At 38.3% G+C, this 20,266-nt stretch overlaps 1 protein-coding gene across 1 annotated transcript; it reads right to left on the bottom strand.

Annotated features, from left to right (window-relative positions):
• Positions 1-5,593: 5,593 nt before the first annotated feature.
• Positions 5,594-19,968, bottom strand: LOC107395498 (uncharacterized). Its single transcript, XM_070547770.1, has 17 exons — positions 17,506-19,968; positions 17,212-17,315; positions 16,795-17,061; positions 16,581-16,674; positions 16,433-16,500; positions 16,164-16,358; positions 16,001-16,063; positions 15,741-15,857; positions 15,560-15,622; positions 15,345-15,458; positions 15,170-15,223; positions 14,985-15,077; positions 14,822-14,881; positions 14,594-14,701; positions 14,417-14,476; positions 5,765-14,330; positions 5,594-5,676 (listed from the first exon to the last, which is right to left on the bottom strand). Exons 1-16 carry the CDS (start codon positions 17,618-17,620, stop codon positions 9,240-9,242), a joined length of 6,666 nt encoding a protein of 2,221 aa, XP_070403871.1. The 5' UTR covers positions 17,621-19,968; the 3' UTR covers positions 5,594-5,676; positions 5,765-9,239.
• Between the last annotated feature and the right edge of the window lie 298 nt (positions 19,969-20,266).

Below are 20,266 nucleotides of genomic sequence, written 5' to 3'. Positions count from 1 at the left end.
AGCTGCGGTTTTCATTATCTAAGCTCATGGCTATCCAGTTAACATAATCTGGAAAACGTAGCTTCTTACATGAAAATAATGATTTTTAGGAAATTTTTCAAATTTGAAATTTTAAATGATCATAAACCACGCCCACATTGATCAATCATTACCATATTGATAATGTAGTCTTAAGACTCTACAATGATGACAACCACTAAGTTTCGTGCAGATCCATTTAACCAGGTCAGCAGTATAATGTATTGCTATTTATAGCGCCCCCTATTGTTTAATCAAGGTGAAAATCAAGACATACACTTGAATTGACCTTAGGTTTGTATGTTATGAACAGCTTTGAAAAATGTCCAAATATTTTGAAGTTATGTTAAAAAAACTTTTTCATTCCCAAAAAAATATTTTAAAAATTCATATTTAAAAAAGTAAGCAAATTATCTAAAATCCCTTCAGATCGTTTGGTCAGCCGCTCCTCCTCTCTTGTCAGGCAAAGTTGTGATGTGATTGGGTTTGACGGCCGGGAGGAGTTAACGAAAGTACGTTTGACTTACTATGCAAATTTCTACTAATTAGCATAAGTTTAAAACATTTTTTAAAATACTCATCTTAATTTGACTGAGTCAATGAACATACTGGATGAGACCATTTGCTTGTTTACTAAAATATTGAGGAGAAACATGCCAAAAACATTTTTGGGGTACAACAGCGCCAACTATTGGACAAAATTCAAACTTTTTTCTGTGATTGTAGATGTCACTATGACTGATATGATTTGTAACTTTCTGTATAGAATATGTATTTTTCATCAGTTAAAGGGCGAAAATTTTTAAAGCCTATAAGCCACGCCCACTTTTTAATCATTTTCAAAATATAGCTTAAGGGTCCAATGATTAACATATGTGCCAAGTTCTGTGGAAATCCATCAAGCCGTTTAGCTCAAACTAACTTTATGACTCTTTAGCGCCCCCTTTTGGTGAATCCAAACAAAATGGGGAAGATAGGGCTTACCGCTCATACTTAATAAGGGTCTAGAGTCTCATCACTTTATCTTGAGATATGGTGAAGATATCATCCATTAGCACATGTGCTAGCTAGCGCACTGATTTTGACATGGTGTCATTAGCCCAATTTTCAATATTTCTGCGTTTTTCTGCATCACAACAACTTATCTTAGTCCATAGATCACATGTACGAAGTTTGAAGATGATTCGACGAAAAATGACGAATAGGTGATTAAAACTAAGCTTTGCATTTTTTGCGATCTAGCAAAAAATCTAGTTAGGCGGAAATGGGCGTGGCCAATACAAAAAAGATGGGGAATCATCCAAGGATCATGTACATATAAAGTTTTTGACTGTAGGACCTACGGTTTGGGAGCTAGTAGCTGAAACGTGTTGACCTCCGCAATAGCGCCACCTAGGTGACGCGGGGTCCAAATTTTTGAATCTGAGTAGCGGTCAGGATTTTCTGTCAGACTGCCATGTCAGATTTTCCCTGACAATTTCAGGCTCTTGCGCCCATATAGTTTTAGCGGAGAAGAATAATAATAAACTAGAACTGCAAGCAGTTATCAACGGGTTCCAAGCCCCCAGCGCCAGTCGCCCACCCGGCCCCGCCCTCAACTTCGCCAGTCCTCACGCGGTCCCGCCCCAAAAACACGTTCTCCCGCCGGCGTCCCGTCAGCTCACTTCAACCGGCGCAATGAAAGTAACACTCAGGATACCTCATTAAACCTGCAAAGCCTATACACATATCTTTCAGAGGCATGGCTGACTTCTCAATCGTGGTTACAATGGAATTCCACTGTTTCCTTATTAAAGAACGTGAAGATTTAATGAGTGAGATTATCAAACAATAATCTATACATGAACAGAATATTATAAATAACATAAATTCTTGATAATGTCTTTAGATTTAAAAGATTTTCAACCAAAACTATAAGTTTCACTTTGTGACTCACTGATCAAATGATTTCAAAAAATCCTGAAAAATACATATATCATCTTAAAATTACCAAAATATTCTCACGCAGCAAGGTTAACATGCGGAATAATATGCTGTTGTTTTTAAATCAGTAGATTCAAAGCTTTTTTGAAGAAAAATTGGTAAATATAACTATAAGGATCACAGCCAAAATTTTAATATTCATAAAAAAATAGTGCTACTTTGTAAAATTAGTAGAATAATCTCAGATCACCATAGGTACATGTGGAATGTTATGAATGGTTTATATTTACTGTATACCTAAAAACCTTTCTAACAAAATTTATTTACGTTTTTGTCCACCTGTACAGAAAAACTGGCAAAAAGTTAAAAATTCATTAAAAATCAATGCTTTTGTACAAAAATGTCAAAATATTCCCAGATTGCCTCTGTGATGAGTGTATTGTGCTCATATTTTTGTAAGGAACATAATTGTTAAACTTTTCTTACAATAAAATAATATTTGCATTAGTGGCTGTAAACAAAAATTTGTCCTATAATTAAACACAAGGGGGAGCTCAAATCAAGACGACATTTTTTTTATTTCATAAACCACGTAAGAGTGACCTTTGTGCCAAATTTCAAGAAGATTGTGAAAAGAGAATTTGCACTAAAATTGCTAGCCTAAAATTGTATTTTCGTAAATTTAAAGCGCAAACCTCTTCATGGAGCTGCGGTTTTCATGATCTAAGCTGCATCTGATGCAGTTAACAGAACCTGAAAATCTTAGCCTCTTACATGCAAATAATGATTTTTAGGAAATTTTTCAAATTTGAAATTTTAAATGATCATAAACCACGCCCACTTTGATCAATCATTACCATATTGATAATGTAGTCTTAAGACTCTATAGTGATGACAACCACTAAGTTTCGTGCAGATCCATTTAGCCAGTTCAGCAGTATAGTTTCTTCCTAGTTATAGCGCCCCCTGTTGTTGAATCAAGCTGAAAATCAACATATACACTTGAATTGACCTTAGGTATGATTGTTATGAACAGCTTTGAAAAATGTCAAAATCTAGTGAAGTTATGCTAAAAAAACTTTTTCATTCCCAAAAAATTATTTTAAAAAATCATATAAAATCAAATAAGCAAATTATCCAAAATCCCTTCACAACTTTTGGTCAGCCGCTCCTCCTCTCTTGTCAGGGAAAGTTGTGATGTGATTGAGTTTGACGGCCGGGAGGAGTTAACGAAAGTACGTTTGACTTACTATGCAAATTTCTACTAATTAGCAAAAGTTTAAAACATTTTTTAAAATACTCATCTTAATTTGACTGACTCAATGAACATAATGGATGAGAACATTTGTTTTTTTACTGAAACATTGAGGAGAAACATGCCAAAACCATTTTTTGGGTACAACAGCGCCACCTATTGGACAAAATTCCAATTTCTTTCTGTGCTTGTAGATGTCACTATGACTGAAATGATTTATAAGTTTCTGTACAAAATATGTATTTTTCATGAGTTAAAGGGCGAAAATTTTTAAATTCTATAAGCCACGCCCACTTTTTAATCATTTTCAAAATGTAGCTTAAGGGTCCGATGATTAACATATCTGCCAAGTTCTGTGAAAATCCATCCAGCCGTTTCGCTCAAACTAACTTTTTGGCTCTTAAGCGCCCCCTATTGGTGAATCCAAACAAAATTGAGTATATTGGGCTTACCGCTCATACTTTGTAAGGGTCTAGAGTCTCATCATTTTATCTTGAACAACGGTGGAGATATCATCAATTAGCACATGTGCTAGCTAGCTAACAGAATTTGAGATGGTGTCATTAGCCCAATTTTCAATATTTTCGCGTGTTTCTTCATCACAACAACTTATCTTAGTCCGTAGATCATATGTACGAAGTTTGAAGTTGATTCGACGAAAAATGACGAATAGGTAATTAAAACTATGTTTTGTGTTTTTTGCGATCTAGCAAAAAATCTAGTTAGGCGGAAATGGGCGTGGCCAATACAAACGACATGCAGAATCATCCAAGGATCATGTACATATAAAGTTTTTGACTGTAGGACCTACGGTTTGGGAGCTAGTAACTGAAACGTGTTCACCTCCGCAATAGCGCCACCTAGGTGATTCGGGGTCCAAATTTTCGAATCTGAGTAGCGGTCAGGATTTTCTATCAGACTGCCTTGTCAGATTTTTTCTGGCAATTTCAGGCTCCTGCCCCCATACAGTATTAGCGGAGAAGAATAATAAATAATAATAAATAATAATAAATAATGAAAAATCCGTAGAAAAACAATAGGGTTCCCTGCCCTTTGGGCTTGGAACCCTAACTAGAACTGCAAGCAGTTATCAACGGGTTCCAAGCCCCCAGCGCCAGTCGCCCACCCGGCCCCGCCCTCACCTTCGCCAGTCCTCACGCGGTCCCGCCCCAAAAACATGTTCTCCCGCCGGCGTCCCGTCAGCTCACTTCAACCGGCGCAATGAAAGTAGCATTCAGGATTTGTCATGAAACCTTTTGCTTAGCCTATACACATACCAGCATGTGACTGTGTGAGTGAATGGCTGAATGCAGACTTCTGCAGGCCTGGTAAGTCACGTGCTGTATTGGAAAGCAGAAGTTCAGGAAACGGAGCGGGATTTCAAATAATTGGAAGGTTTTTGGTTTGATTCCAAGTCTGACCAGAGAATGCTGTTGTTGTGTCTTTGGGCAAGACACCTTGGCTGCTGGTGCTGGGAGGGACCGGTGGTGTCAGTTTTCGGCAGGCCTCACCTCTGTCAGTGTGCTTCAGGGAAGCTGTGGCTACATTGTAGCTCATTCCCAGTAGTGTGTGACTGTGTGTGAATGGGTGAAAGACTGATTGTGTTGTTAAGGGACTAAGGCGCTATACAAATCCAAAACATTTACCATTTCAATATTACTGACAATGTTTAGTAAATGTATTAAAAATGTATTATTTTCATAGGAAATCCTCCAATGTTTTTTGAAAATCATCATGGGTCATGAGAAATCAAGTTTTGTTATTTTATAGTTTTTAAATATATTTTTTTTTTCAATAAGACGATATATGGAGATTGATAATTGAACTGAATGAAACAAAACTGAATAAAATCCATATCTGATCTAAAGATTTCCTGCAATTTGTGCCAGTGGCCCCTTGCTATGCACATTCTTGTAACAGTTTTATCTGGCCATGGTCAAAATCACATAGTTATCTCTGGTCAAAATAAAACGAGTAGACATTTGGTCAAAATAAAACAAGTAGACATTTATTATGAGCACGAAATTGCCCAAAATTCAGTGAAACACTTCATTTTGTAAGTACAAAGATGTAGGATATGTAAATTAAAAATGATGGTACATTATTCAAACAATTGAATTAAAAAACAGCAGTTTATTGTATGTCAAATTTTGCCAATTGTGGGGGAGACTTTGTAGAGCAAACAATATTTTTACAACACTGTGCATTGAAATTAGGATTCCAGAAATTATATTGATTCAAGAGTACAGAAAACACTTTATTGTTATCTACATATGTAAATGTACAAATGATGTGTTACACAATGTATAGCAAAGTGGCAGAAGGGCATTCTGAGGCAAAGTGTCACGTTGGGAATGTTTTACCCAGGACATGAAAAAATCACAGACGGAAACGATGGCAAGTGAATAACAAATAATATTTATTAAGAACAATGTGAAACTGAAAACGGTGCTCCAAACTGGAACAGGAGGGATCAAGATCTAGAACGGGAAAGCAAACTGGTGTTAGAATCACGAAACCCTGGAACCAGAGAACCAGAACTGGAATTGTTTGGAGAACTATTCTTACTGGAGATGATCGGTGTTGGTGAGGCAGGGCTGGGGCTTTGGGGCCAGGTGGGGACAGAAGAGCAGCAGAGAATGAGGATCCAGGACGGGATGAGGAAACAGGTTGCGAGGCAGACAGTGAGGCAGGATATGATGCAGATCCAGAGGCTGGTAGTTAGGCAGGCTGGGAAGCAAACAGGACGACAGGTGGGCGGCGTGGTCACATGATGGTTGCTGATTCCACAGATTTCGGTTGTGTTGTTTCAGGAACTTCATCTGGTGGGTGATTGTTCCTAGTGGAGATTGAACAAAAGAAGAGTGCTGTAAAATGAAGTCTTTAACAAAGGAAAATAAAAATAGTACTAGAATAAGTGAATTTGTGAATATCTAAATGGATACATTTTTATACATTGAAACAGTGATGGCACAACACAAAGTAACATTTCAATGTCCATTATCAAAACCACAAGTAAGTGTGATACTGTCATACACTTTTTTATGGATAAAAAGTGTATTTCACATGCTAAATATACATTAAATGGTAAGGTATGGTGTGGTATGGTATGGTATATATGTATAAGAGTCGAAATAAGTTTAGATGATTTTGAAGCTAAATTGATTTTGTATGAATGAAACGGACCTCTATGTGTAATTTGTTATGGTCAGCTCTGATGTACACCCGTCCATCTATCTGTGATTGTCTGTCTTTCCCCTTGAGGCTATTTGTCCTGCAGTCCTTGTCTGTCTGTCCCCAGTTCCTGTAACTGTATGTCTGTGTCTGTTCCTGTCAAGAATGATATTTGAATACATTCATGGTAACTGTAATAGGTGGGAATAACTTCTACATGTATGGTTTTGGGATCAATGTCTTTGATGTAAACATGATCAATTAGAGTATTATTTTCGGTTGTTGGACTTGTTACTATTTGAGTGTATCCTTGCAATTTCATGAAGCTGACAAATGAATTAGAAACCAGTGCATCGTCATTCATGTCACCCATGACTATTTTGGTTCCTGGAAATTCATTGAAATAATGCAGTACAGGTTGTAGATTGTCTTTGAATTTCTGAAGGTTATATGATGGTGGTTTGTACAACAGCATATAATGATGGTTTAAAGTCTGTGTGCTAAAAAGCAAAGCTTCCAGGTTGTTGCAATTGAAAGCCATACTTTTACACATAATGCTGTTTTTGTGATAGAAACCAACACCACCACCATTTTTGCTTCTGAAAGTAGAAAATAGTCCAGTTTCATCGTATGAGTCAGATCTGGTTTTGTGGTGAAAAGTCCAACCTGGCAGTGAAATGCTTTCAGAGGGATGTGTTTCTTTTAACCAAGTTTCTGTCAGACAAATTATATCGGCTGTGAGTAATTTTTGGTTGCTCTTGACATCCTGTATGTGATTCTTGAGACCTTGCACATTATGAAGACAGACTTTAAAAGTGCAGTTTGGCATTGAAACTGGTGTGTCGATAAAGTTTGGCATTAATTTCAAGTTTTCTTCCACATCACTTCTTGCATAGATTGCTTTAGCTTTAAAATCTTGGATAGTGAGGTGTTCTAGTGATGTAACACGACTTAAAGCTACATATGCTTGTCCAGCAGAAAAAATCCTTTTAAAAGAGACTACTGCTTTCTGTAGTGTTAGGCCTTGGACTTTATGTATGGTGCAAGACCAAGCCAGCCGCAGTGGAAATTGACGTCTAACCCCCTTTTCAAGTTTGTCTTCATCGGGACTAATTGGTGTAGCATTAGTCAGCTCGGTGTCTGAAGTTGGAAACTTGTGTCGTAGTTGTTGGCCTATACTTGGGTTATCAAAGTTAACATAAATGATGTGTGGGAAGCTATTGTTACTTAGAAATTGTATGCGACAAACAGTACCAAACACACCATTGACAAGTCCATCAGAAACATCGATGTTTTTAATGAGCATTACACGAGCTTTAGGAGCAATACTTAGTAATTTATCTAAATAGGTTTTCTTGCCAAAATCAAGTGTTGAGGGTATTCTAGTGGTACGGCCAGTCTGAGGGTTTTTATGGAAATCTTGGGCTTTGATTTGTACAATGTCTGTACATTGTTTATGCAACATGTTGAAGTTATGATTATCAACATCACTGTTTGTTGCAAAAAGATGCAGAATTTCAGTGTCTTCACCCATGCCTGTTTCACATCGTTTGAGAAGTGCTTCGTCTTGTGGGTGAAGTGGTTGGTCTTTTTTGTGTTTCCTTAAACGGTTAAGTGTTACAGCAAAGTCTTTGTTTTTCTGTCGTACTATGTCTGTGAGTTCTACATGACTGAAACTGTTTTGCCACAAATTGGAACCAATGGGGTCCTTGTAGAGTGGAGTCCCTTTGACAGGTGGCAACTGATAAAAATCACCAACAGCTATGACGGAGACATTACCAAATGAAGAAAAGTCTGAACACTGTTTGATCTGACGCAGTCTACCATGGATATATGTTAAAAGCTTGTTATCAACCATTGAGATTTCATCTATTATCAAGATTTGTAAATGTTTCAGGGTTGCTCTTAATGTGTTTATTTTTTCCTCTCTTAAAGGTTGGTATGGTAATGAAATATTATTGCCAATTGCAAAGCTATTATGTATTGTTGTGGCATTGATATTTAATGCAGCCACTCCAGTGGGGGCAGTCAATAAAACATGAATATCATCAGGATAATTAGATAATCTGGATAGTATTCTGGTTGTTTCATAGGACACGGCTTTTACCAAATGGGACTTGCCTGTTCCCGCTCCACCTGAAATGAAAACATAAAAAGGGCTTGGATTGTGACCGTTTACTTTATCTAAGCACCACTGCCGGATTTTATAAAACACGTTGCTCTGCTGCTGATTTAGAGAACGCATTAAGGATTGTGCTTCCTTGTGTGAGACTATCAGTTTTTGAATGTGAAATGATAAAGCTGGTTTTGTGATTGGCTCTAGATCTGGAATAACTTCTTGTTCACCAGGATTTGGATTGTTATCTAAAGATCTGTCTTCCAAACATTCTAGTCGGTCTAGTTCTGCCTCAGGACACAGCTCTGCCCAAACATCTTCTTGAAATCCAAAGTGTTCAATATCTTCCTGTATGTTTTGTAAATCTTCTGCTTTGATTTCAAACTTGGATCTGTTGAATTCTACTACGTCTTTGACAGACTGGATGTTTTTACTACTGTTTGTGATTGAGCCGGTCTCATAAAACTCTTGAAATGTTGTAAATTGTGATGGTTTTAACTGGTTTTCCGTGTAATAAGGAAGGAACAACTGAAGCTGGCTTTGATAGTGTTTCTCAGGATCTTGTTCTTTAGAAAAACGAGCATATCTAACAACAGCTACATTTGTCCTTGTCCGCTTCCTTACACAACCATTGTTGTTTAATAAACTAACCACTTCTGGTCTAGATTTCTCACTGTTTGGTACATTTCTGTACTCTGAGGCAAAAGTAGCTATGCACATGTCCATAAATTCACTGGACTTAGGCCTGCTTTTTTATCGATCAGTAATGTTTGTCATCCAGATCTGATTACCATTAGCACTGTTTTGAATGACATTAAGAGGTAAGCTCATTCTGACAATGTTGTCACCTGTTGGAACAAATGTGACTTTTCTAGAGCCCTCTTTTAATCTCATGTTTGTTAGCCGATACACACTTTCTTGAGCAGAAACTTCTCTGTTATGCAGAAACACATTCCCTAATTTGTTAAGCGCTTGTTTTGCATCCAGGTTTTCATTATGTTTGATTTCATTTTGTGCATGTTTTAATAGCAAACCCATTTCTCTTTCTGCTTTGGATATGTAGGAAATGATATAAACAATGCATGCATATGCATCACAGACAAACTGGATGTCCATGTTTGCATTCCAGCAACGTAGCAGGTCTGTGTTATACTGATTAACCCAGATGTCGTTTATGTTTCGTTTATGGACGACAGTTGTTTTTGTAGAGGTCAGTTTGTAGGCTGTTTCAAATGTAGTCTGGTCAATACCAATGGAATTAAACAAGTCATCTATGCTACTAAATGTGTTGTTTTCACTGGTCAAAGCTTCTTTAACTTTGGTCATGATATGCTTGGCTGCCTTTTTTAAATCTGAAGATGACTTGTCAGATGGGGTTTCCTTATTATCAACATCCGGTTCCTGTTTACATATGAATGTATTGTTGCTTGGTGGTCGGGGAAAGTGAAACCTGCAAGTTGTGTGATTTTTTCTGCAACTTTTAGAGTGTTTTTTGCTATGCATTTGAACACTATGTACCACTTCATGGAGAGGATCACTGTCAGGTGGGAGGTCGCATGTAACATATTTATCTACAAAAGCTATGACTTCAGCGTCTGTGTTGACTCCTATTTTAGGCCCGTCGGTCCAAAATAGACAATGAGTGTGACATGATCCACGTTGTTGAAACTCTACTCTATAAAAATAATCAATGATTTTACCAATTGGCTGAGCGGGAGACATGATAACATCTTTTAAAAAAGATCTAAATCTATAGTCAAACATTCTGGCTGCTGTCACTGGATTGTTTTTCAATAAGTCACATTTCTGTGCCCAGTCCATGTCATGAATATTGCCTTGAATGTTTTCTATAGCCATAAAAGCTTCCATAAATTCTGGCCATCTTAAATCTGCTGAAGAAAAGGAAGCAAACCATGTAGGAATGCCAAGTTGTCTAACATAAGCAAACAGATCTTTTTGAACTCCCTGCCAAAATACTGGTGTACCTCTAATGGGCTTCAAAAACTTATAGCCCATGTCAGCATTTAAAACATTCTTCAAAAAGTCTGTATTGCCCAGCATGGATGATGTAATGTTGGTGTTGTCTAAGCCATGGTAGCCCTTTCTCAGTGCAATGGAAACATTTGACACAACTTGATTAACTTCTGACAAATATTGTGCATAAAAGATGTAATCCAAGTTCTTGCCAAATCTGCCATCAGCATTGAGAATTCGGGTGTTTAAATATTTGCTTAGTGTAATCCTTTGCTCTCTTGCATCATGAAATGTACCTGTTCCGTTGGGAAACAGAACTGGAAAGCATTTAGCCTCGTTAGAAGTATCGGTAAGCAATCTGACTGGAGTATTTCCCTCAGCTGGTGCTACTGATAAAACACTGTCAAAATGGTTGTCTAGTATTTCTTGGGCAATGTCTACTGGTTGCATGCATGTGTCCAAAAACATCCCATGCTGTTGTCTATCATTAAAATGACCATCGCTAACAAGATCTTCAGACTCTACCTCTGTGCCACTGCCATCTCTTTTGCCAGGATGTTCACACTCTATTTCAGCTCTATTGCTGTCTTCTTCCAAAGTGACGTTGTCGGTTTCAGAGGTAGAGTCTTCAGACTCTTTTTCTAGGGGATTTGTCCATGCACTGTTAAATTGTACATCTTTGTAAAAAGTATTGTGAGATTTAAGGTATGCAATTGCATTATGTACTTTCAGAGCATTGACATACTGATAGTCATAGTGACCCTTGTACGTCAGCTTTCGCTTCAGTTTGACTTTAATCATTAGATTCTGATCATCTAATCTGGGTAGAATGTTACTCACAGTTTCTGTATTAGATGGAACACAAGTCACAGGTCCATGGACACCATTTTGCCCTCCCTTTGGTAAGGCTAAAAGTTTCATAAACGGAATGTGCTGTGCCACTAGATGTTGCTCAAGAGGATTCAACGTACTAAGTTCTACAGGAATAGAATCTAGGTGCATATTGTTTGCAACACTTTCTTCAGGGACTTTTCCATTGAGTATTTTACGATGACAAGTAAAACAGACCCACAATTTACATGCAGGGCTAACCTCTAGATGGCATTTGGAAACTGAAGACTGTCCACACTTGTGTAAATAAGTGTCAGTGATGCATTTTTTTGCCACAGATGAAATGAATGAACCTCTAATTTCATACTGCTGTGTTTTACATTCAACAACTTGATGTTTAAAAAGTAACCGATGACAAACACAACAGACGAATTGAGGGCCAAATTTAACCTTTTCTCTAAAAAGCTGAATGACATTATCTATGAATTTTTTTCCAGTCATGAGATTTTGTCGTCTACGTTTTCCGTGCTCTTTAACAGAATCGGCATAAGCAGTTACATTTCTATACCGTTCAGAATTAGACTGTTTGATGCGGTTACGGTGGTCAACCTTATTTCTATATCTTTCTACGTTCTGTTTCAATAACTGAAGTTTAGAGTGTTTACTTTTGGCTGCATAAGTGGTTTTGCTGGCAAGTTTGAGTCTTGCTCTCAGTTCAGGCTTTTTGTAGTAGTTTTGTTTATTAGCCAGTTTGAGTCTAGCTCTCAGTTCAGGTTTGTTTTTATAGTTTTCTGTACTATCATGTCTGAGTCTTGCTCTCAGTTCAGGCTTTTTGTAGTAGTTTTGTTTATTAGCCAGTTTGAGTCTAGCTCTCAGTTCAGGTTTGTTTTTATAGTTTTCTGTACTATCATGTCTGAGTCTTGCTCTCAGTTCAGGCTTTTTGTAGTAGTTTTGTTTATTAGCCAGTTTGAGTCTAGCTCTCATTTCAGGTTTGTTTTTGTAGTTTTCTTTACTGACATGTCTGAGTCTTGCTCTCAGTTCAGGTTTGTTTTTGTAGTTTTCTTTACTGTCATGTCTGAGTCTTGCTCTCAGTTCAGGGTTATTTCTATATGTAATGACACTTAATTGCTTCTTGTGTAATCTGTACTTAGGATCGTCCTTATACAATTTCTGTAACATCATTTTTTTGCTTTCCCTTTTCTCAATGTCTTTATTATACAGAGTTCTCTTTCTCCTGTTCTCTCTGCTCATCTTAGATGGAGATAGTATGTCCTTGTCACCTTTAAAGTGACAGTAATTACATGAGATCAGGTTAAAACATGTGTTAGTTTTATCTTTCACACATGCGATTGGCTCATAATGACATTCATTACAGTGTTTCAGATAAATACCCTTGGTGTTGTCTAAAGTACTAGAAGAGCCATATTGTAACCATTTTCCTTGAGTGTAAGTGTAAATATGGGTGTGAAAAAAGTCTGCAGCTGCTTGTATCTCAATTTCTGTAGCCCAGGATCCAACTATCTTTATGCCTGTTTGTGTAACATACTGTTGTACTGATTCAAATTCCTGTCTGATGTAACTTGAATAGAGGTCAGAATTTTGAAGAATTTGATTAACAACAGCCCTGCGAATCCAGCTATGCAACTCTTCATTCCCAGTAATTACAAATGCAAGAGCACGGAAAAAGCAGTTGCCGTCTGGCTGGATGTGTTTAGTGGTACAAGGTAACGGTTCATCTAATGTAATACTTTCCCAAAGACTTTTCACCCTTTCTAAACTTGGAACTATCTGTAGTTGGGTGCAAAAGTTTCTTTTGTCTTTAGAAGTCAGAGGATTGAAAGTAACAGTGCTGTTGATATTTTCTGAAATTATGAAAACAGATGTATCATTTTGTGGCACTTCTTCAATTATTGCTTGATTCAAAGAAGTGTGATGATTTTCAGTTACTGAGTCTACATCAAGGGAAGTGGTGTCATTAACTGCAATATCTTCTATTTCCTGAAGTACTACTTTATCAAAACTATCATCATCAAAACTAGTACATATTGACTCTGCATCATCTTGAAAAGAACTATTTTGCGTATGGATGAGCTCACAACGAGATGGAGATTCAGAAAGAGACTCAGATGTGTCACTGACTGCAACATCTTCAATTTCTTCAACTACTAACTGATCAAATGTATCGTCATCAAAACTATCATCATTTCCACTGATTAACTCTACATCATTTTGGCAAGAAGCAGTTTTACTTTGGATAGGTTTACTCATAGATTGAGCTGTCACCTTAACACCGGTCATTTCAAAAGCTGTGTCCTCTTCATTTGCATTGTCAGCACACAAAGAGTGAGAGAGATTGATTAAATGTGTATAAACTTGGTCTAAAGTATCAAAGTGTGCTACTATGCTTGTGCCATTCAACTGCCAGAGACCATCATGACCACGTGAATGTGGATCAAAAACAGAAAACTGAGATTGTTCTTTCAAAACTGCACATGTGTTTCTACTAATTGTAAACAGACAGCCGTCATTGTCAAATATAGCTCTCTGTAATGCAACGTCCAAAGGCATGGCAAAATCTGAAACATCTTCATGGTAAATCTGCTGATGAAGATGTCCTGTGAAGGTCTGCATGTATTCCAAAGAGAACTTGTGATGATGGAATGTGTGCTCTGTGGGTAACTCTTGAACAAAAACATAACCACTGCCTTCTGCATCACTGATCATGTTTTGCTCTTTCATGTAAGTGTATAAACTATCACCACTTATCAAGATATTGTTAATGTCTTTTCTTGACCATGTGGAAGCCATTTTGACAGTGTTTGTCATGATGGCTGTAATGCTGTTTGGTGCACACTGTTTAAATCGGTTGCACCCAAAACGCTTATGACCTTGATGAAATGAACCTTTGACAATAGAATGAAAAGTGTTCAAACTTTCCTGATTTGATGAGGAAGATGCAATGGTAACACTTGAAGCTGCAACACCAGGAGCATCATGGACCTTCTCAGGTTGAACACTCGTCTCCTTCTCTTTACATTCCTGTGAAAACAAACATAAAAATTCAAACATTAGAAGAAAATCTATGAATAAAATGGGCATGTTTTCACTTGGGGAATATGTCAAACCTGTTGCTTTGTAGCATCTCCTAGGTCAACAGGTCCTTGGTCTTGGAGAGCAACTGCGTTCTGTTAAAATAAAAAAAGTTTTATAATATTTAGGAAATATAAGTATTGGAAAGAATATGTGTAGGATTAAGTACGCTATTTAACATCAATAATCAGACTATGTCATATAGGTCCTACCATTTTGCCTTTTGGTACAGGCGATGTAACACTGTATTTGTCTTCGTTCATCTGGAGATGTAGAACCTCAGCGCAGTCTTTCAAATGCTCCTGGGAGTGACAGCAAACCTGTTGGAAATCAAATCAGGATATTTACAATATATTCTAGTATTATGAAATTTACAATTATTTGTCAAGCACATGATGTGATGTCAAAAACAACAATCATATTAAAATCCAATGTCAGACCTGGTCCTTGGTGACATCTGTGCGTGAAACAGATTTTTGTTCTTGGACAGCAGCTGCATACTGTTAAAATGAAAAGGTTTATTTAAATAAGCAAAGAATATAATTATTTGAGTAAAAACTTTAGAATGAGCATCATTCAATGAAAAAAGCTGATAGGTCTCACCGTTTTGTCATTGGGGGCTGGTGATGGCACACTGGCGTCATCAGTTTTCTCTTTCAGTTTTTGAAGGACCACACTGCAGTCCTTCAGGTACTTCTGTAAGTAAATGAAGGGAATCATTGTAATCCAAAGGTTTCAAGTAAAGGCAACAAAACTGATTTGGTTTCTTTGAATGAGAGTTTATTCACCTGATGACGAGACATCAGTGTGCCACGTGAGCCTTTTGGATGAATGTGAGATGTCTGAAAGAAAATGTCATTCAAGGTTTTATGTTAATTTTTCCATTATTGTAGAAATGTGTACCTCTTAAGCAATATTACAACTTTATATTTTAAAAGTATTGTGTGTGTAAATCGTAATTACCTTTAAACTCTCTGCAAGTGTTGGCCATTCATGATCATCAGAGGGCATGATCACTTGCTCCTTTATTGGTGCTGTTGCACTGGCAGGGGGCTTCTGGATCGTTGTTGCCTGTCCCTGAAATAAAAACAGTATACAATGCATGTAATTACTTTGTGCATGTTTTACAGGAGGACTTGACCAACAAATAGGAAAACAATGATAAAAAAATAACAAACCTGCGTGTTGACAACACTTTTCTCTTTTCCAAAGGACACTGGCTTTCCTTCAGGTTGTACCACCTGTCATCAAAATATGAACAGATTGTAAATTCTTAGGTGACAAATATCTAAAATTAATAATGAATTAAAGATTAATATCAAAACATTATAATGAAAAAACATATTTCTTCATATTTACCTTTTTTTGTTGGACATCTGGTGAAAGCACATCTGGACATCCAGTACTGTCATTTTCCAAGACATGCAGCAGATCTTCGTGGAAGTATTTGGGATTAACTTCAAAACAGACTTCGGCCTGAACATTTTGATGTAGACAATATTAGAAAAACTCATATCAATCAACATGACGAACATCAAATAAAATCTCATTTATCAAAAACAATAGGGTTCTCTGCCCTTTGGGCTTGGAACCCTAATTAATTAAAATTAATCATTCACCTCATGAAGAAGAATTCTCTTTGAAGATGATCTCTGCTCCTTTGGACCAGCTGGAGTAGACCTCTGAAAAAATTAATGAAATTTTTACATTACATGATTGTTGAAAATCTAAACAGCCAATTAATGTCTGCAGTTGAAATAAAAACATAGAAAAACAATTTACCTTCTTGCCAGGCAAAACAACTTTCCACTTAGATTGGTCTGCTTGGGGTTGAATGGGCTTTGCGTGTTGAACGACCACTCTAGCAGCAGACTTCTTGGGGGTAACCTGGGCCTTCTGACTTTGGAGGTGCAGGTATGTTTTTTGCCAGAGCAATTGTGCAAAAATGTCCATACCATCACTGTCACTGAGATGAACCTATAGAAAATAACACATTTTTAGCTAAAGCTAATACCTCTTAATCATTAAAAGTCAGTAAGCTTCTCACTTACCCCATCTCTGCCCCACAAATCCAGGCGATGAAAGGGGAAGTTCTCAGCAATTGATGAGTATGGGACATCTGAAAGAAATATATTTTGTTAACAATTAGTTTTTCCAGTTAGAAGCATTTTGTATAGTGCACACTAAAGTTCAACATACCCATTTGTACTGAGACCCTGTGAAACATCATCCTCAGATGGTCCTGCACAACCGTGTCATGGCTCAGTCTTGGAGGGAAATCCAAAACAAAAACCTGTTTTCCAGAAATTTTACATGACATTAAAAATCATTGTAGAAAAAAGCACCAGAATATAAATTTGATTCAGTAATTGCCTTTTAATGGCACATTATTTGTAATTGCATCTATCCTTACATTTGGACAAAGAGTGGAAATGGTGTTCAAAAGACACTTGAAGTCTTTTTCTGCTTCAGAAATAGGACTGTCCAGATTGTTGCTTGGAGCGAGCAGACACACTGCATCTGGATCACGTGGGAGAACTAAATGCCGGACCTCAGTGGTAAGGTGGGCTGCTGTACCACCAGGAACCGACAGGTAGCCAAAGGACAGCTTCCCCTCAGGCACCTTCACATAGCCATCCACAATGGCTCGGAGATGTGAATCTCCAATGACGAAGACAAACTAGAAGAAGAAACAATTGTTTAATGAAGGACCTATGAAGATAAAAATCACAAAGCACTTTAGAAACTAAAGAACACACAGCAATCTGTGTGTCAACCTATAAGCACATAATATAGTTTAATATTAATATAAATTATTAGCTAAATGTACCTTCTTTTCTGAAGACTCTGGTGGGATGATGACTTTCAGACTTTTTCCTGTGTTAGGCGACAAGGGCCAACGACAAACCCTGTGCCTGAAGCCTGTTCCGTGACCTAATGGTAAGATGAAGGAAAAAAAATAACACAATATCAATGTAATGTAAATATGTAATTGTAAAGTGTGTCACATTAATTTATCTGAAATTTCTCAGTGTGCATACACCATGTCAATTTCAAAATATGCAACAAAGGTTTTCAAAAAAAGCATTTGATGTTTTGGAAAATAACTAAATATGTAACTTACGTGGAGTAAAAGTCGTACAGCTTGGCAGAATCTCGAATAGCTCTTCCATAGGCTTCGGCATAAACTGTCTGTTCTTCAAGGCCTGAGCTCTACGGTACCCTTTGCCACGAGGCATCTACAACAAGGAAAAAAAATACCATAAATTTAGTACTATGCATGATCACTAAACAAATACATTACACACTAATGTAATATCATGTATTTATTCTATTAAATAGGTTATATAGAAACCTGAGGGAATGTATATCTTCTATTTAATAGACAGATTACCTATTAAGCAACAAAGACCTGTCTTGTTATTGGTCATTAGTATTTCTTTTTGTCTATTTATATTTGAAGTTGTTTAAATGAAGACAACTGAACTTCTTTGGTTTTCTGAAGAAGTTTGCTTCTCATCTGAGGAGCTTTGTCAATTCTAACTGTAAAAAGGGCGAGTGAAAGTTCTCAGTCATCCAGGTCATGATACTCCAAAGGGTTCAAATGAAGGCAACTGGACTTCTTTGGTTTCTTGAAGATGTTTCTCTTCTCATCCAAGGAGTTTTGTCACTTCAAACTGGAATATGGGAGAGTCAAGCCTATAAGCTGTAGCTATCTATTGTTAGTCAATGAGCCAAAACTACTGTGGGTACCTCGGCTCTCCATCACCTGATGAGTCGCTAGCCTCTATTGTGAGGGATTCAAGATGGCACCACAGACGGCTGCCGTGGTACTTTGGTGCGCTGTTTTTGTTCTGTTTTTGTGTGTAAATTGCGTATCTGGGTACTCCTATTCAAGAGAAGAACTCATAAGTTACAACACTATGATTCCGGTGGACTTAACCTCATTTTTTGTTGCATCTGTGGCCGATTCAATATCAACTTTGATCAGGAAAGTAAGACACAGGAGGAGAGATAAATGAGCGGGCGCTCTCGTGCGTCTGAGGAGACGGGGACTGTGCACGGCTCTGCCTGGCATCTTCCTCTCTAATGTACGCTCACACCGCAACAAAATGGACGAGCTGACCCTGATGAGGAACATAAACAGAGACTTCTCGTCATCTGGGGTTCTATGCTTCATTGAAACATGGCTCAGTGAGGACACCCAGGACTGCGCGTTCCAGCTGGAGGGGTCTCACCTCATCCGCGCAGATCGGAAAGTGACTGTCTCCGGCAAGACCACAGGTGGAGGTGTGTGTTTTTAAATCAATAATGGTTGGTGCACAGATGTCACAGTGATCGTGCAGGATTGTTCTCCATCTCTGGAGTATCTTTTCACAAACTGTAAACCATTTTACTCTCCGCGGGAGTTCGCCTCATTCATTCTAGGCGCTGTTTACATCCTACCTGACGCGGACGTGCACGAGGCTCAGCGTGTGCTCGCGGAAGAGATACTGTGCATGGAGCAGACGTAGCCGGACTCTCTCATCGTTGTACTTGGAGACTTTAACAATGCAAATCTGAGCCAGGAGCTTCCCAAATATAAACAGTATATCAAGTGTCCAACCAGAGAGGGGAAAACCCTGGACCACTGTTACAGCACAGCAATGGGAGCCTATCATGCAGTGGCGCGCGCTGCGCTTGGACTCTCTGACCACGTGACCATCCATCTGATCCCAGCTTACAAACAAAGGCTAAAACTCTCCAAGCCTGTTGTGAAGTCAACAAGACAGTGGAACACAGATGCCGCAGATGAGCTTCGCGCATGCTTTGAGACCACAGACTGGGAGGTAATAAAAGCCACCTCAGACAGTTTAGATGAGTTCACAGATACCGTCACCTCCTACATCCACTTCTGTCAGGACAGCATCATACCATCATACACCAGGGTGAGTTATAACAATGACAAAGCCTGGTTTACCCCTAAACTCAAACAGCTGTGGTTTGAAAAGAGAGATGCATTTAAAAGGGGGGACAAGGACTCCTACAGAGACACTAAATACAGGTTCAGCAAAGAATTGGTCAAAGCAAAACACCAGCATCATGACAAAATGCAGCAGCAAATCACTGAAAACGACCCAACCTCTGTGTGGAAAAGTTTCAGGAACATCACCAACTACAAACCCAGAACCCCCGCCTCCACCGATAACACACACATTCATGAAGCAGATGTAAAGAAGCAGTTCAGGTCTCTTAACACACACATTCATGAAGCAGATGTAAAGAAGCAGTTCAGGTCTCTTAACACACACATTCATGAAGCAGATGTAAAGAAGCAGTTCAGGTCTCTTAACACATGAAAAGCCCCGGGCCATGATGGCGTGGCTCCTGCCACTCTAAAGCACTGTGTTTACGAGCATCTTCAACTCCTCACTGGAAGAATCTCATGTGCCTGTCTGCTTCAAGATCTCCACCATAGTCCCTGTCCCCAAGAAACCAAGAATCACTGGACTAAATGACTACAGACTTGTGGCTCTAACATCTGTGGTCATGAAGTCATTTGAGCACCCAGTTCTCCCCCACCTCAAGACCCTCACAGCCCCCCTCCTGAACCCCCTGCAATTTGCCTACAGAGCAAACAGGTCTGTAGATGATGCAATCAATATGGCTCTACAATTCATCCTGCAGCATCTGGACTCCCCAGGTACCTACGCCAGGATATTGTTCGTGGACTTCAGCTCTGCATTCAACACAATCCTGCCAGACCTCCTCCAAGACAAAATGTCCCAGATGAACGTGCCTAACCCCATCTGCAGGTAGATCACTGACTTCCTGACAGACAGGAAACAACAAGTCAGGCTGGGGAAGAATGTCTCGGACCTACGAACCATCAGCACTGGCTCACC

The sequence above is a fragment of the Nothobranchius furzeri genome, unplaced genomic scaffold, assembly GCF_043380555.1.
Source record: "Nothobranchius furzeri strain GRZ-AD unplaced genomic scaffold, NfurGRZ-RIMD1 Scf029, whole genome shotgun sequence".
NCBI classification, from domain to species: Eukaryota; Metazoa; Chordata; class Actinopteri; order Cyprinodontiformes; family Nothobranchiidae; genus Nothobranchius; species Nothobranchius furzeri.
Note: the sequence above shows the minus strand (reverse complement) of the source record. Positions and strands in the feature narration are given on the sequence as shown.

Coding starts and splice junctions, on each gene's coding strand:
- LOC107395498 (XM_070547770.1), bottom strand. CDS start 17,620: ATGCCTCGTGGCAAAGGGTACCGTAGAGCTCAGGCCTTGAAGAACAGA. Junction 16,675..16,794: donor TTTCCACTCTTTGTCCAAAT/GTAAGGATAGAT, acceptor TCTGGAAAACAG/GTTTTTGTTTTGGATTTCCC. Junction 14,477..14,593: donor CTGTACCAAAAGGCAAAATG/GTAGGACCTATA, acceptor TTATTTTAACAG/AACGCAGTTGCTCTCCAAGA.